The sequence below is a fragment of the Apus apus genome, chromosome 1 (genome assembly GCF_020740795.1).
Source record: "Apus apus isolate bApuApu2 chromosome 1, bApuApu2.pri.cur, whole genome shotgun sequence".
Taxonomy (NCBI): domain Eukaryota; kingdom Metazoa; phylum Chordata; class Aves; order Apodiformes; family Apodidae; genus Apus; species Apus apus.
In genome coordinates this window covers 134,665,560-134,682,469 of record NC_067282.1, presented here as the reverse complement: position 1 = coordinate 134,682,469, position 16,910 = coordinate 134,665,560, and the positions used below count along the sequence as shown (strand labels likewise).

The following is a 16,910-nucleotide window of genomic DNA, read 5'->3' as shown; positions in this document are numbered from 1 at the left end:
GTATTTTATTCATAAAAATATGCCTTTTGGAGATGTATACATTGTGGACTGGTTGTTTTAACAAAATAACTGAAGTCATACAAAATCTGTAAAGTTACAGAGAGATGAAACGTTTTTAACAAAAAACAGAGAAAAAACAACAACAACAACCAAAACTGAGATCCCATTCTAGGCTTAAAATCTTTGTGACAAACTGGGTGCTTTTTCACTATGCCTATTTGCACCCCAAAATTTCCCACATATGATTTATTTTTAAAATGTATATTAATAATATGAACACTAGGATATTTAGCACCCCACCCCCAAAAAATAACCCTCACTAAGGAAAGCATTAATTCTCTACAGGTCTGTAGGCATTCAAGGAATTTTATGAGACCTCTGTGAATTGAAAATCACCTTGTCTGCAGAGCTCAGCACATAAGCCTTTGAAAAACTCCTGCAAAGAAATCTACAATCAAAATCAATACAGGCTGCCAGCTGGGCAGCACAGAAAGAATGGGGTAATAAGAACAGGGTGACAAGCAGCACTATTTTGTTAGCATTCCGTTAAAAAGTCTGATGGGATTACATGTCTATCAAGTAGCAGCACCACTTTTCTGTTGGTTTTTTTTGCTTTTTTTCTCAGGTCTCATTCAATAAAGAGCAGTAAAGAAGAATGGGTTGAATATGGAATAGGAGAGGAAGAAGATACAGTGAATAAAATGCGAGACTTTATCCACAATATAAGTTCAGTGAGGAAACATTCCTACTGAGCCAGCTGCAAAAGAGACTGAAATTTGATTTTTAGGATTTTTCATTGGCAGGTTTGGTTCAAAAGATTTGGAAAAATCAACAACAGAAAGAAATTTTTGAAATTAACTGGTCCACCTTCTGCAAAAACTGAATTAACCCTCAGCATGTGCTCACCAGCACAGTTTTAAAAGCCCCCACCACACAGTGTATCCAACTATTATGAAACCTAGTGGCTTTCAAGATTTGAAGCATCTTCCTCTTACTAGCCTTCCCTGTAGCAAAAAAAGATAAAATTCCAAAATAGGATCTAAAATACTAAGCAAATTAAATGGTCTTTCTAAACTAACTGACCAAAGGAACTAATGTTCTCCTCTCCCATGCTTCAGATTCATCCCCAAACACAGTCCTAGCTTGTGCTGCTCTGCTCTTGTGCATTATCTGCCAGCCACTTGCCTTACTTTTTCCCATCTTAACAATCTCTTTCAGCACTGAAGTAAACAGTGTTAGCCAGATGGACATTAACAGAATAAATTGGTACTACCAGAAGCATAGCATGCTTCCATTTTCTCAACAACACTTTATTCTTGGCCACCTAATATTTTGCATCTCCACAGGCACTTACTTAAGCACCTACTGACATAGCTGGGCTTTTTGTGTGGCATTCTGTCCCCTCAACCCACCAACTAAACTTAGAGCAGTAGGAACCAAGATAGCTTTGGTACTGATACCTAAGCAGCTACAGCTGCACGAGCCTGGCAGAAGTCAGCAACTCAAGCTGTTAGGATTTCTTGTTCTACGCAAGCAGCTTCCCACAAAGCAGCACCACCACCATGATCTGAAGTTGGAAGGATGGAGTTGTTTCACAGTCTGCAGGCAGGCACAGACACACACATACCCCATCCAGGCCTTCTCCAAGCAGGAAATGTTGGTTCTCCAGGACAGGGCATCAGAAGAGCCTGTCTGTGCAGGTGTGACACTTAGCTGCTTTCATATCAGACTCCTGCCAAACTGCTAAATATTCTATGCTTCATAAAACAGAAGGAATTTGGTTATAAATTTGGACCAATATAAACAACCACACTAAAACTTTTATCTTAGGGGAATAAAATATGTCTTTTAAAAAGCCCAAGAAAATAGAAGTACAACAAAGAAGGTGTGCTACATGTTAAAAAACAGCCATCAGGCAATGTCAGAACAAAAGTAAAGAGTTAATTATAACTGCAATGTTAATGTAAACTGCAGTTATATTCCCAAGCTGAGCAGAACATTAAAACCCCCTTTTCTTTCTGGATCCTTTGAACACAAACAAGTAACTTGAAATACTTCATATAGCACCAACAGTGCTGCTGCAGCAAGACAGATTATGGATGTGAAGGAGGGAGAATTTGTGACCACAGCAGCTTTTCATTAGAGCCAACTGGTCAGACAGCAAGAAGAAACTTCGGGGAATAAGCTGTCATCTTTAGCTCATTTTGCCACAAAAGCTAATTTACTTTTCCCCAGCCTACGTAAAGACATCAATTCTCACTCCCAAACTGCAGCTCTCCAGTAACCTGAAAATACAGTACCTACAAGGGATTCCCAAAACCCAGCATACTTGTGGACTTCGCATTATCTCAAAGACTAATGCCACTAAGGCTATCACTGATGTAAGTGCATTCTGGAGGCAGCAATCAAGCTGTGATAAGCTACTGAAATGTTCAGAAGGGTCCTAAAAAAAGGCACTAAGAGAAAACTTTAGCTTCTCCAATAGAAGTGGACCTCCATGAGAATGCAAACGATACAGGTCATTCACTTTCCATGTTTTACTTTCACTGTAGCTCTGAAACACTTCAAATCCCAGTAGGCTTGCTCCTAACAATGTTTAAAATAATAATAATTAAAAAAAATACATACATACTCTCTTATAGCTTTCAGAATATTTAAAGATGTAGCAACTCTAAGTTTTGAGTCAGCCTCGCAAATGTTTCAAGCTAATTTAATACACTGATAATAGGAAAAGGAAGAGTTATATTGATTTCTGCATCTTAAAAAAAATATACTTAAAAAATTTGACAAGCTCCATGACCTTGATTTAATGCAGAGTACTCTACCCTGGTCTGAATATTTTATGCTATTTTTTAACAGCTGGTGTCAGGTCCAAGATTAGCAGATACTAGAAGGCAGATTCAGTCTGAGCCACAGCTACCGAGTATCAAGAGAGGGTTTGTGTCAAGTGATTCCTGTTCATCTTCCACTTGGGGAGGAGGTGGAAGTAATTAATAAAAAAATAATGTGGACTACTGCCTGAAACCCAGGAGCAATACAGATTTGTGTGACAAATGCTGAAATCTTTGCCATGTCTCTAGGGCTTAGGCACCTCCAGCTTACTGGAGTAAGGCTGGCTGCACAGAGACTGACATGCCAAAAATCTGCAAAACGTGTCCAAGCCTTCCCTGCAGCGTGGAGCTGTACTTACAGCAAGATTCGCTTCTGCCATCAACAACTCCCCACCTCCAGACCTGAGACACAGGTCACTTCTTTCTTCCTTCCTTGCCTACATATTAGCACAAATCAACAAGATGCAATTCAGAAGGAAAACACTACCCCAAGAGGTGCCAGGACTCTTTGGCACAGAAATAGGGCATTTTCTCAGAACAAGTAATCACCACAAATGGCACAACAACTAATCTCCAGAGACTTTGGCTTCACATGTATTTAGCAAGGTGCGAGAAGTCACAACAACACAGACCTGCAGTAGGAAGCAGTGTGTTTGAGTTTTGTAATAGGGCTGCCGAGCATCCCTGTAGCATGTACACCCGATAAGACAACATGAACCGATCCAACCAAGTCACCCATGAAAATCCATCTGCTCACTCATCCGCTTGGCATCGACAGACCTGTCTCTATTAAATGGAAGAAAATCAAAGAAGTCTGGTATTTTTTGGAGCGTGCACACAAGCCCTATGGGAAGGGTGCATCCCCAGTCCTGTCACGTGGAGAAGCTGCAGAACGGACAATGACACTGACAACAGATTATATTAATAAACCTTGCTTAGAATATTTATATAAATATTCTATATATATTTAAAAGGGGATAACTGTATTTAACAATGCAACAATCTACTAAAAAAGATTCTTTCAGATGTCAAAGGGAGCTTCCCCTGTAAGATTATGATTACTGTAATGGACGACGATAAGAAAGCCCTCCAAAACCAAATTTCAGTTCTCTCTTCCCAACACTACTAATTATTTAGAAGTTGTGCCTGATCCTCTTTGCACACACTCTGGAGCCCACATAAAGGCAGCATAATGCCCAGTAGCTATGGCAACTTGACACCCATCTCAGCTATAAAGCTGAAACAAAGCCCACTGCAATAAAGTGACTGTAAACTACTCTGTGCAAGAGGCAAACTTTACCTACAGACAAAAACATCCCTGTTCTAAAAATTTACTTCACTATTTATTCCTTTGAATTCTGTCTCTGCAACCACTTTGGTATAATCAAAAGCCAAACCAACACAAGGAGCAGTAAATTATCTAAAAAGCTGACTGTAATTTCTAGTGTCCTTGGATAAATCAGAACAGCAAGAAGGTATCTCAGACTCCAGTGTCTCACTTAAGTTCCTTCAAAGGCCCAAACAGGACAAGCTGGGTGCCCCAAAAGCAGCTGCTCATCTTTGCCATGGTGGAATTACCCGTGATAATCTATTCACAGCTTTGACTCCTTCTTCCATTTGCTGGCATAAGAACTGCTGGATGACTCTTAACTTCTGCTACTTACTCATGACATACAGGTGAGAAACTCTGCAGCCCAGATCAGCCCAAAAGGCAGTATTTATGCCTTACCTCTGCCAACACCATGCTGACATTTAGCTTCAACGTTCAACTTGAAATATTTACTTCAAATGTTAAACGTATTTGTAGGCAAGGGCATGGGAGGGTGCGTGCAGGTGGAGTAACAGGCCTCAAACATCAGTGGATTATCCTCTTTCATCACCTAAGTTGCAGAATGGCTGATGACACATGAAAGCTGCTGCTGCAACAGATACCGTTGCTACTCCAGCCTGTACTAACCAAGCACTGGTGGTTCACAGGCAGCTACTAGCAAACACGCTTTTTAAACTGAAATGTAAACAAAGATTCACTTTCTTTTCTCACACTTATCTGTAAATGGGACAAGTCAAAATCATCCAGACTAGGTTGCAAGAATAGCTGCAATTTTTCTTATCCTGAAGAAGCTGTGTTAGTTTAAACAAGCAGCTGAATCGGTTGCAAAACGCCTTCCCCCTTCCTGTCCTCTTTCTCACTTCTTGCTTGTATTTACGAATTCACAACAGCAGCAATCCCTTCATGTGAATGTGGGATTACCAGACAGATGTCACCTTAGAGCAAACTGGCTTATATGCATAGAAAGCTGTAGGGTTACTGATGCAATGGTGCATCTAACGGGGAGAAAACCCACAACATCTGCTGAAAATGGGACTTACACAACTTACACAACCGAGTTCCTTCCTGCTCCCAGCCATCTCTCAAATGTGCTGGCCAACTTCAGGCAAACCTGATAGAGGTCTCACAGATTGTATCACTGAGACAATCATCAGACACCCTTATGTTACTACTCTGCTGACCAAGGGCCAGGGAAGCTCACTCTTTTTTCTAACTTCTCAGCCACCATTTGCCATGAACCACTCGCAGCACTGGCTACCTTTTGCTTGGGCAACAACAACAACAAGACAACATAAAAAGACCGCACAGGGTTAAAAACAGTGCTGGAGGGACACTGGGGACACAAAGCAGGGAGATGAGGGGCTGTACTGCAGGAATGGAGTCACAGCAGACATGAAGAGAAGCAAGATTAGTAAAGGTGTTTTTTTACAAGATATCAGACATATCCATAGGCCTGGCAATATTATTCTGCAACTCACTGAAAAGTTAATTTTACCCTTTATATTTAATGGAAATGAAATTCTTCCCTACTGAGGTGAATAGCAAAATTCCCAGTAACTTGAGAGGAGCTGGCATTTCATCTCAAGATTTTTCAAGTATTTGTAACTTTAACACACATACCTCAAAGGCAATGAGGTAACATAAATATAAATTTGACATTGGTGTATCTACAATAGTCTAGATTGAAACATTTAAAAAACAGGAAAACCATTGTAACTATGATCAGATCCCAAAGAGCAATTATTACATAGAACATTAATTAATGTGAAAATTCACCACATGGGAACTTTTCTTTTGGATTAAAATGATTTGCTGGATTTATAGAGCTATTTGCAGTCCTACCATTAAAAGCCACAGACCTTGTAAGGTTTATTAGTCTTCATGTAAGAAATATATAAAACAACAGTTATGATTATAAATAAGGTAAAGAGTGCTGGGGAAGCTAAAAAATTTGATTGTTTAAACATTTCTATTTGGTACAAAAACATAAAAGGAGTTAAAATATTGCATTATAAAAATTTAATTTATATTTTGTTGTCACTTAAAGGCTCCATTTGCAATTATGAAACTGGACATAAGTTTAGGAAAGACAGACATTACAAGGAGAATGATTAGCATGATTTACATGATATATACTATTATTTTTTTATTCCTGAGGTTTGATATTAGTTGAGAAAGTTAAAACAAGCAGTGATTTCACTGTATTTGATAAAGTTCATCATGGTTCTAAATCACTTCAGTTTTTATCTGGCAAAGAACTACAAGTTTCTTTTCATAGTTAATTTGGGATTTAAAAAAAAGAGTAAGATGAGCAGGCTGACTGTTCTGCCTTCTAACAACCAAACTGGACTTCAACCCTTAGGGGAGTAAGATGATCATGAACTAAAATGGAGGACAGAAAAACCATCATCAATCATTTAAATTAATTCCTACAGAAGATTCTCCTGCTACATACTTTTCTGTGCACTGTTTTGTCTCTTAAATATTCCGTAGAATGAGATCTCCAATGTTTCTACTCAAGATGGCTCTTTGAACAAAGCTCTGAGTAAGACATGCTAAAATCCTTATCTTGCACCATTTCATTACACAACCCTCTTGTACCTTTCCATGGAATAATGGTCAGTAACCGAACAGTTCAGGCTGGGGAGAAGAGAGTAGCCTGCACCCACAGACTCATTGTCTGTTCACTGAACAAGTGCAGTTGCAGTCTAAGCTTGAACACGGCCAAGTAAGCTCACACATAACCTCTATTCTCTCTCAGTTCTTTTCTTCTTAATAACCAGTTCTGCAAAGCTATTCTCACTACTCACATGGGTTTCAGTGCGGCTGTAATTCCTTACAACCTAATCTTTCTCCTGTCATTTATTGATCTGGTTGCAGTTGATGGCTTAATGGCATAAGACTGCCCTAAAGTCAATATTTTCATTTACCTTAGGGCAAGATGTGCTCTGATTTGTGAAGTCCATTCCCTGAAATTCAAGGTTAATTACACTGCTCATCATTCCAACCCTGTTCAGAAAGAATGACATATCACTGCAAACATCACCCAACTTTGATCTGTTGGCATCCTCTCCTTCCACCCAACTGCACTTTAGGGGGATGAACAGATTTTGGTGTACTACTAGGCCTGAACTAAATGGTAAACATTGAAGTTAGACCCCATTTATCTCTAATGAGACAAAAGTAAAAGGCATGCACAGGGCAATCTACAACATCAGTTGGCAGCTAGAAACAGCAACTTCCTCCCTCTTCAAAGACAGAAAACGCCCTCTTGTAACCTCTGCACTTCACCAGTCTGTAGCAAAACACACTGTTTGGCCCCCTCACTTTGAGGGCACGCACCAAATGCTAGTTTTTCAGAACCTGTGCTGCCCTGAGATTGTGCCTTCTCACAAAATTCTGGGTTTCTTTCTTCATTATTACAGAAGCTTATAGCTCAATATTAAAGAAATCACCTTAAAATTAATCACAGCTCTTGCAAAAGTAATTCTTAATCAAAAGGAATTCTTATCAAACGTATTCTGTTTTCTTTTCAATGAGTACAAGACATTCCTTCTGGATCAGCAAGTCAGTCATAGAAAACAAAAGACTTAACAAGTCTATACATCTGTGTCCAGTAGCTGCATATCATACATGAAAAAGCAGAATCTAAAGTGATGAGAATGAGTAAATTATAAGACTGAGAAAAGCTACTCAGAATTAGAAGTTGACTTAAGCCAACCAAAATTGAAATTACATATGTGAAACAAAATTAAAAACTCTAGGTCTGTCTTCGCAATTCTAGCAATAGCAAAAGAGGTACAAAAGATTAAAAATAAGGAAAGTGCAAGTTGTTCAAATTACTGGCACAGTCTGAATGCTTGATAATGCTCAAAGAAAATGAGGAGAAAGCAACAACATGTAAATCGTAAGACACAGGGTATGGAAACTGTTTTCCCCCAACATGGCTCTGGCACCAAGAAAGCCACTGTAACTGGTTAATCAAGACAAGGCTGGGAGTCAAACCATACTGAGCAGTATCAGCAAGGCAAGAAAAGACTGTATTTGAGATACTGACAAAGTGATCCTAGCTGCCACCTGACACTTGTACTCTGTGAATTGCATCAACTTCCAGTTCTAATGCTAAGTCTGCTAAATCAGTTTTCAAAAATTGAAAGATACACACGTGACTATTTAAGCACTATCAAATGTGACCCCAGACCAACAACTATTTTCAGCTGTAACAAGTTGCTCACTGTTACTTTAGTCCTGTAATATTACTTCCCAGCCTTCCTGAACTCCTTCCCAGAAAAACACTAGTGCCTGAAGTAACACGCAGTGTCTCCTGCAGAATAGTCAGCAAAATCAGGGAAGACACTACAAAGTAACTAAGGCAGCAAAGACATGGGAGAAATAAGATTACAGAATGTTAATAAATCATTCTGTATTTCAAACCATCTCTGTCGGATGTGAAAATGCATCAACTGGGTTACTAACCAGAAAACATGGAGGGGAAAAAACCCACTGGTGGATAGACTAGACATTTACATTCTAATTGCAAGTGTTACTAGAGACTTGATTACAATATTCCACAGCTTCAATCCAACTGCATATTAATTTCAACACTGAAACCAGACATTTTCATACCTCTAATGAGCAAGATGCCACTGTGTAACCCATAGATCAAACACACTAAATGCCCTGCTGAACTAGTAGCCTGATGAGGCTTTCAGGGAGCTCCAAGCAGACACTTTAACCTTTTCCAGGCTGCAAAGCCAAGCCTAGCAGTGCTTTTCTGCCCCTCAACCCTCCAGTGACTCAGATATGCTGCATTTGTGATACTGAATTATTCATTACAATTCTATCAGATGGGGGAACTGGGTCTGGGCTTTTCTTCCCAATATAGCTTCTCTCTGCTGCAGAGAATAAAGCATCTACTCAGCCACATTACTCAGGGCTGCCATGTTCCAGTGCAATTAATAGTAAATCAATTTTTGATCCTGGCCTTCTTGTCACCCAGTTTGACTGCTTAAGGAGGCCTCTTCAGAGACTGGAAGCAATAAAAAGCAGTTCATTAAAAATGCCCCTGCAGCCCACACCCCCTTCCTGAGTTGGGAGTTTACCACCTGTGACACTTGAGAGGATGTTTCAGCTGCATCTTCGCTTTGCCTCAGACAAAAATTTACTCAGGAAATAGGACAGACCATGAAAGCATCTCCACCTCAAGTGTTCATCAGGCTGCCAGGTATGTCACAAGCATATTCCATCTGTGACAGATGGCCAGATCCAGCTCTGTGTGGGAAAGAGATGTTCTTGTCACACTTGTGGCAGTATTCCCTTTGTTTTTGCCAAGCACTCTGTCACAGCCCAAAATAGAGGTGGTCTTGCAAAAAAACACATGAGCAGAGGCTATCAAGCAGCAGCCCCTTTATGTTCATATATTTAGACAACAAAACTCCAGCAAAATAGCATGTGAAAGGACAGGAATTTCTAAGATCTGTAATTGTCAAAGAAAAGCCAAATCTTTCCATTTAAGATATTGAGCTCTTTACAGAAATCTAATGAACCTAATAATGCCAGTGTTCCTCTTTCATGTCTCAAAACAAGAGCAGTGTGTTGATGCTGTCCTCTTCTGCAGAAGCCACTGTTCCTACTCACTGCAACACCTCCACAAATTTAGCACAATGGAAGAGTTGAGGCAGAACAGCTGTCTCTCTGTACTGACTTGCACGTGTTGCAGTCATTGTTCCCACATACTATCCACATGCAAGGAGATAATTTATTTGTAAAAAAATAAAATAAAATTGCATTTTTCGGCCATTTCTCTGTTACATTCAAATGGTGATGTGGAACTGCCAGGAAGTATACCAAACAGTTCTTCTGGAGACCTCCCATTGGCTTACAATGTTAAAAAAAAGCCCTGGTCTGAAAGGTGCAGAGACAGCAATGTAAGCTTTTTAAAACTTGCATTTCTGCTAGATGCTGAGTTCAGGTTGTCAAATCTTCCAGCCAGACAGATGGTAACAGTGAATTGGAAATTCAGCTATGACAATCCTGTGATTATCAGTGGGAGTCATGTGCCTAAAGTAATTTAGCTACAGCCAATATCTGTTGTGTCACACAGATTGAGATGCACATAAATGTGTAAACCATAGCTCCTGTTCAAGTCTGGTTTGAAGTTGCAGCCACAACACCTGTAGCTTAAGCTTGTTGAAGATTTAACAGCCTAACTGACTATCCCATGCATTTGGCAGCAACTCTGCTCCTCCATGTTTACAAGCTATTGAAGAAAAAAGGACGTCAAAATCCAGGCAAGCTCAGAACATAGATAAATAGTGTCTTAAATTTATCTTTCTTTTTGCTTTGTCCTATAAATACAGCACCTTTTCCAGATGACAAAGCATAATGGAAGGCTGAAGAGGTTAATGCAACCTAGCTCTGCCAGTGTATAACTGAGGTTTTACCATAGTTTCCTTATTTGGCACTTGCCTTTGTTAACACCACACTAGCATCTTCCACAGTCCATGACTAAGTAAAGCTTCTCTCTACAGAAAGATTAAAAGCTTGCAGCTGTAATAAAGCATAATCCTTTATAAATGCCTTTTGCATTGGAAAGAGCCAGAGATATTACATCTTGATCTAATAGCATTTAAAAATCAGAATCCTAAGTCCAACCACTTTAAAGCTGTAGGCTTAGGCAATGTATAGAACCCTTTGTAAGCAAGGAGCAGGGCTTACCTTATCCAGTAGGTCACATCAGCTGGCGTGTGAGGCAGCAGCAAAGAGGGTTTTTTGAGTCTTGACTAAACTTTGCATAAAGAGTGACAAGCCAAAGGGATTCCACCTTAAAAAAGTCCTACCAAATCCCATAACCTTGTGAAGAGCTATGCTCCACAGTGCCCTGACTGCACAGATCCTGACAGATTGGGTCTGTAGTTTTGCTTAAAGACAATAAGAGAAGAAGTATCTTCAAAACTTGGCAAGAATAACTACTAGAGTGTTATTGTGACATGCCCAGAAAACACAGAATTGAATGCAGTTCTCTGGGATGCAAGAGTCTGTGTAATGAATTCAGTATGGTAGTTCTGCCCAGGTATAGACCGTATTAACAGCTTATTTGATGTTTTACCCATAGATGTGCAGTTTAGAAACTGGTGGAGTGGAAAAGAGGCAAATGGAAAGTAATTTAGACTAAGGTGTCTATGAAGTAGATGATTTTAAAAGCCTTTTAAAATAAAATTTCAGATGGTAGAGAAGTTTACCATAATCACCTACTCATACACCAAATAGTGAGATTTATTACTTCAAGCTGTTTGAACTATCTAAAGCTCTTCTCATTCAGCCTTAAAATTCAACAAAACCTCTAATCTTGATCCTATCAGGTTTTTGCTCTATTACACTTCAACTTGAAATCAAATGCTATTGCTTACACTCTTCAGCACCAGTAAGCACAGAAAAAACCCACAAGCAGGAAGAACTTTTAATCATACAGGACATCCATAAAAACCTGAAAACCATTTGATATATTGACATTTGTTTCTCGCTAACATGAATCATCACTCCATGGCATACAAACCATGCAAAGATGCTGCATGAGCTCATCACCTCAGAAAACATTGTCAGCATTCAGACAAACAGCCCCTCCCTGCTCAATCCAGTTTTGTTGTCCTTGTCACCCATCCTACAGAAGATTACTGTGCTCAAAGCCACAGAGATCTTATTTCCATGAATACAAACTAATGTTCCAAGATGTCATAGCATGACAATTTAACATGTGTGTCTGCCAGCGAGTCAGAGTCACAACCAGTCAAAACTGACAATTGGTAAGCAAATGCAGACCACATATTTAGTGTTTATGGAAGAATTACAATGAACTTGCTTTGCTGTATACCCAAGCTACAAACAGACCCACTTCTAGTTATCCAATAGTCAACTTCTGTGTACACAGAGAAATCACCACGAGACCATTCAACCTGCAGCCTGCACACAAGGCAGGAGCCAACAGTGCAGCTCTAATTCTAGTCCTTCATGGTTCCAAACAACTCTGAACCTCTCCTCTTCATCTGCCTTTTTGGTCTACCTTTAAGGATGTAAAGGTGAGCACACAGTTTGGTGGGTGGCAGGGATGCTTAAAGTTGTTTGGCTTCTATAAATATTCTTCTTCCCCTTTTAACAATATGACTTTGGTTATTTTGACACTGTCTTTCAAGAAAGAATGGCCAAAACTACCAATTAAAACTTTTCTAGTCATAATTTGGTGTCTCACTGAACAGGGCAGGCTCAAAAATTAGACACAAGAGGAGGTGGAACTACAAAGCAGTCAACTAATATCAAACAGGAGCAGAGCCACACAGATACCAAAGAATCACCAAACTATGAAGTTTCACAAAGCATCTGAAGTACTTCAGATTCACAGGAAAGGTTAATTTCCCAGAGGCTGAGCAAAATGCAGAGTCAAGGAGGAGTTATAAAAAAATACTTTGTGTGCTACAAAGCACACTCCCCATCTTAGTTGTTACGGCAAGCTATTCACTAACCCTGAGTCTGTAATAACTACCACTTAAGGAACTCCCTCATAAATAAAAAGTATTTATGAGGCTTTTAGGAGCCTTAAATAAAGATCTGAGAGCAAAAACAAGGGTTTATTTCACTGTCTGCTCTCCATGAGAGGTTCAAACACTTTAAACTGATTAATAGGTTAAACAGAGATTGATCAGGGGTCTGTGAATGAATTTAAGTGACCAGACTTCCTCTGAGGTTCACCTTCCTTGTTGGGAAGGACAAGAGGTTAAACAACCCATGCTGTTATTAGGCCGAACAAAGCCACAGTATTTTCCGATGTGAAACAGGAATGTATTTATAGTCATTTAAACAACAATTACAATGCAAGTTTCCTCCAAAAGTCTTGAAGCTCTAAGTATGGCAGCTGAAGAATACTAAACCACTAACCTGACAGAGAAAGAACAGTATTTTGCCTTCTTCTCCTTAGTAGTTGTCATGATGGAACTTGGAGGGGTGGGGGGAAGAAGATAATTCTTCCCATTTTCTGTATCTCCAACAAAAATGAAAAAATCTTCTGGAATCCTGTTCTCAAGGGAGTTGACAACTACGGTTCTTTATTTCAACACATTTGAGAAATCTAGTATACCTGTTTAAAGGCACTTTTGCACACACCATGGGCATGTATCTGTGATTCAACAACAGTGTAAATTATTTATGTCAGAAAGTCAATCCCAGTCTTTACTTCTTCCATTTACCTTCCTGTTTTGGATCCTCTGCAGCCATCTCCTTAATTTCCAAGAAAATCACCACTTCTCTTGCTTCTGTTTCCCCCATGTAAGATGAAAACTGTCATGAAATGCTGAGAAGTTTGTCAAGTCTCTAACGTGAAAATACTTGAGCAGCAACAGCACTAGGCTACCTGATTATGTATTTTCAAGAAGCAGTACTTCTATAGTGGGGCATACTTAAATGTAGGTTATGGGAATACAGTAATTTCTTCACTGTTTCTCACTACTGTATTTCAGCTCCAGGAGGCTGCATGTATTCTGCTACTGAGTACCCAACAGATGTTCCTGGTACCTTGGTATCTCAGGACGGGCTCTTCCAGACATACTCAAGTGTCCATCTTCCTCCTTTTTTCCTCCCTTTCTACAGATTTAAATTTTCAATATATAAACTATCATCATTCAAAAGCAAAACAAAAATCATGATGGATGTCCTCCCTTTCCCCCTAAATGCAGGCTGACCAACATAAAAGCTACCCAAAAAAGCATGCAAACTCTCTGACCTCCTCAAGTCTGTGGTAGTGAAGCTCACTTACACTGCTGCTGGTATTCACAGGGTCAACCACAGTATTTCTCTGTGGGCCAATTTTGCATAACTTCTTGCAGCGGGCAGAGCTAGAGATTCGTTATCTTTGGTTTGTGTTCAGATGTGTTAGGTACCCCAGAACACCAAATCCCATGTTACCTTAAATTTCCCAGGTTAAAATACATCATAACTCACCTTCTTCCCTTCTGTACTATCACCACTGACATAGGACAGTTTTCGACGGACATAGAAGAGCATATCGTCTTGCCGGGGGGCCCATTTCTCCATAAAATACGTTGAAAACATCCAAGTCCAGAACACAATACGATCATCTTTGAAACACCCTGAGCGGCATAAAAGAAAGGAGAAGTAAGTGTTGTGGAATTGGCATGTCACACTTAATGTGCTTAACGCGACACCTGAAGTCTTTGCTACACATGGTGCAGTCAAGCCCAACTGTAGCAGAAATACTCTTGCACAGCTCAGAGTGAGTTTTTCTACAGTGTACAGCAGAGCTGCTGTACTGCACAAATCCACAGCCTATCTTTAGCCATTGTCAACCAAAACCACTTCCTGGCAACCCATCTGTCCACGTGCACAAGAAACACAGATCCGTGCCTGTGAGCACACCTTGGCTATGCTGGTGCCATGGAGAAGGGCAGCACCAGCACACTGAGAGGGATCACAAAGCAGCACTCAAGGAGTGCTTTCAAAGGTAAACAGTGCCAACGTATCCTCCGGTTAATGATGTGGAGCCATCAGCTACCAACATATTATGTGCTCTCAGGGAGGTTCACCCAATCCTTCAGCAACTAACAGCTGATACCTTCCTTAAATTTATACATAGGAACAAGACGACATCCGCACAGGGGAGACCGTAACTCATTGTCTCTCTGGCAAGGAACAAAATTCACCTCTCCCTCATGGAAATGAGGAGTTTTGAAGTTCTGAATCCCAATTAAACAAGAAAACACAAGAGGAGAAGGGGAAAAAAAAAAAAACAAACAGGAAGATGCAACAAAGTCTTGTTCAAGGAGACAAATTACCTCAGCATCAGCAATAGCACAGCAGTTGGCCTCTCATCAGGGAAAGGAGGCACAGTAGAGGTGACATCGCATTTTGTGAAACTCTTTGAAGCACTTAACTGTAAATAACAGCAAAAGGTGCCAAATCTCTTCCATGCTGTAATGCTTGCACATTATTAAAGACCAAATTTATACAGACCAGGAGAAAAGCCACTACTGTGCCTGGTGACAAGGGAGCTGAATTCCTCTACTGCTCCTCAGCCCTACTGCAGGCTCCTCGAAGGAGTAATTGGATCCCCTCCCTGAAGCCCTACTGAGGGATAACTGCAGCTGTTAGCCAGTCTAGCTGTTTTAAAACCTGTGAAGAGAGAAACACTAAAAAAAAATTGCTAAGAAAAAGCAAAAAACCTAAAATGGATGATGGATGGTGGTGTTACAAGTGCACTAGTTTACAAGACAGCTAGACAGGCAGGAGCATGTCTATGTACACACACGTGTAGCTGACTACCTGTCCTCCAGAACATCTGTCCTCTACAGTGGCTTATTTCCCTAAAGCTATACAGTGGCTGCCAGACACATTGATCCTCAGCCCTTGGCTACCACTCAGGCTGGTGTGCTTCCCTCCCAGCAGTGCACTGCATATGTGAAATAGTTCTGCAGAGAGGTGACATTTATTTAGAGTGATATGTGGATTACGCTTTGGAAGATTTTCCAGTCAACTGCCAAGAAAGCTGACACATACGACAACAGTGAACATGATTTTTCTCAGACACTGGTGGCTAACTTGAGGGCTTCATAAAGCAATCAGTCTCTTAATCCACACGTGTAACTCAGCACATTTTCCTACTTCATTTTGTGTGCAGTATTTGCAAGACAAGTCTTTCTTCCAATCTTGAATTTCTGTGGTGGGCAGGAAATGAGACTTGCAAATTTTTTAGCAGACAAATGGGTAATTGAAATTGAAATATTAGGTCTTTCCAACTAAATCAAAAAATAATACAGAATATAAAATTAAATTCCACTGATGGACCATGCACAGAATATGCTAATCTACATCAAGTAGGATGGTATTTGAAAATATGTATATACTTGATTATATTTTTTAAAAATTTAGTGACAAGGCTGAGAAAGAAGGGAAAAAGGCCAGCGTGGTTAGTTCCCAGTGCAGGTTAATACCAGTCCACACTGCAATTAAAGCAATTGCCTGGCTGCAGCAAAGTCATTTCAACTACTTAAGGCAGCATAAAACATAACGTGCAATCTTGAATAAAATCTGCAATGCATTCAAATACTATCCAGTTTTTCCAGCAGAGAAAGGGCATCACGCGCCGGAGATACCAGATACAGAATGGTGAACCCCTCCTTTGTGCACAGGTGAATAGGACTGTATGACAAACATCTGAAAGCCTTCCTCCTAAGAGTGGATTCAGATGCCCAAACCCAGGCTGAGAAAGGACAGGATTATCATTGTCCAGTATATTCACAGATAAACATGGAGAAAAGAAAAATAACTCTTCAGGTTTAAGGCTATACTGCTGACAGAGAAATGGCTCTAAACTACCCACCAAGACATATGTAGGCTGGAAATTCAAAGCAGATTCCTAACCTTTCAAGTCAGGAAGTTCAGAGCAGCCCGCTCAGTTGGAATACTGAAGACAAAAATTTCTACAGCTGTAAAGACAGATCTCACCTTGGTAAAGGTTCATGTAGTACCAGTGAAAGCCAAGGACACCATGACCCAGTCCTACCTCTATATTTAGCTAAGAGTAGAAAACAGGGTATGCATTCATCATGCTTCATTAAACTTACTAAAGGTCATGTTTCTCTGAGTACCTGAATTTGCAATTTTAATTAAATGGGGAGGGGAGAGGAACGGGGGAAAGAGTTGATCTGGACTTCTAGGAAAATCAAAGGAAAAAGAAAATCTACCTT

General features: G+C 40.0%; 1 protein-coding gene across 4 annotated transcripts in view; it reads right to left on the bottom strand.

Annotated features, from left to right (window-relative positions):
* KIAA0930 (KIAA0930 ortholog) overlaps positions 1-16,910 on the bottom strand; it is a 79,214-nt gene that overhangs the window by 26,027 nt on the left and 36,277 nt on the right. For all 4 annotated transcript variants that reach the window (XM_051608934.1, XM_051608936.1, XM_051608937.1 and 1 more), the window contains exon 2: positions 14,149-14,297. In XM_051608934.1, the coding sequence (XP_051464894.1) occupies positions 14,149-14,297 (149 nt within the window). The remainder of the gene's footprint in view (positions 1-14,148; positions 14,298-16,910) is intronic.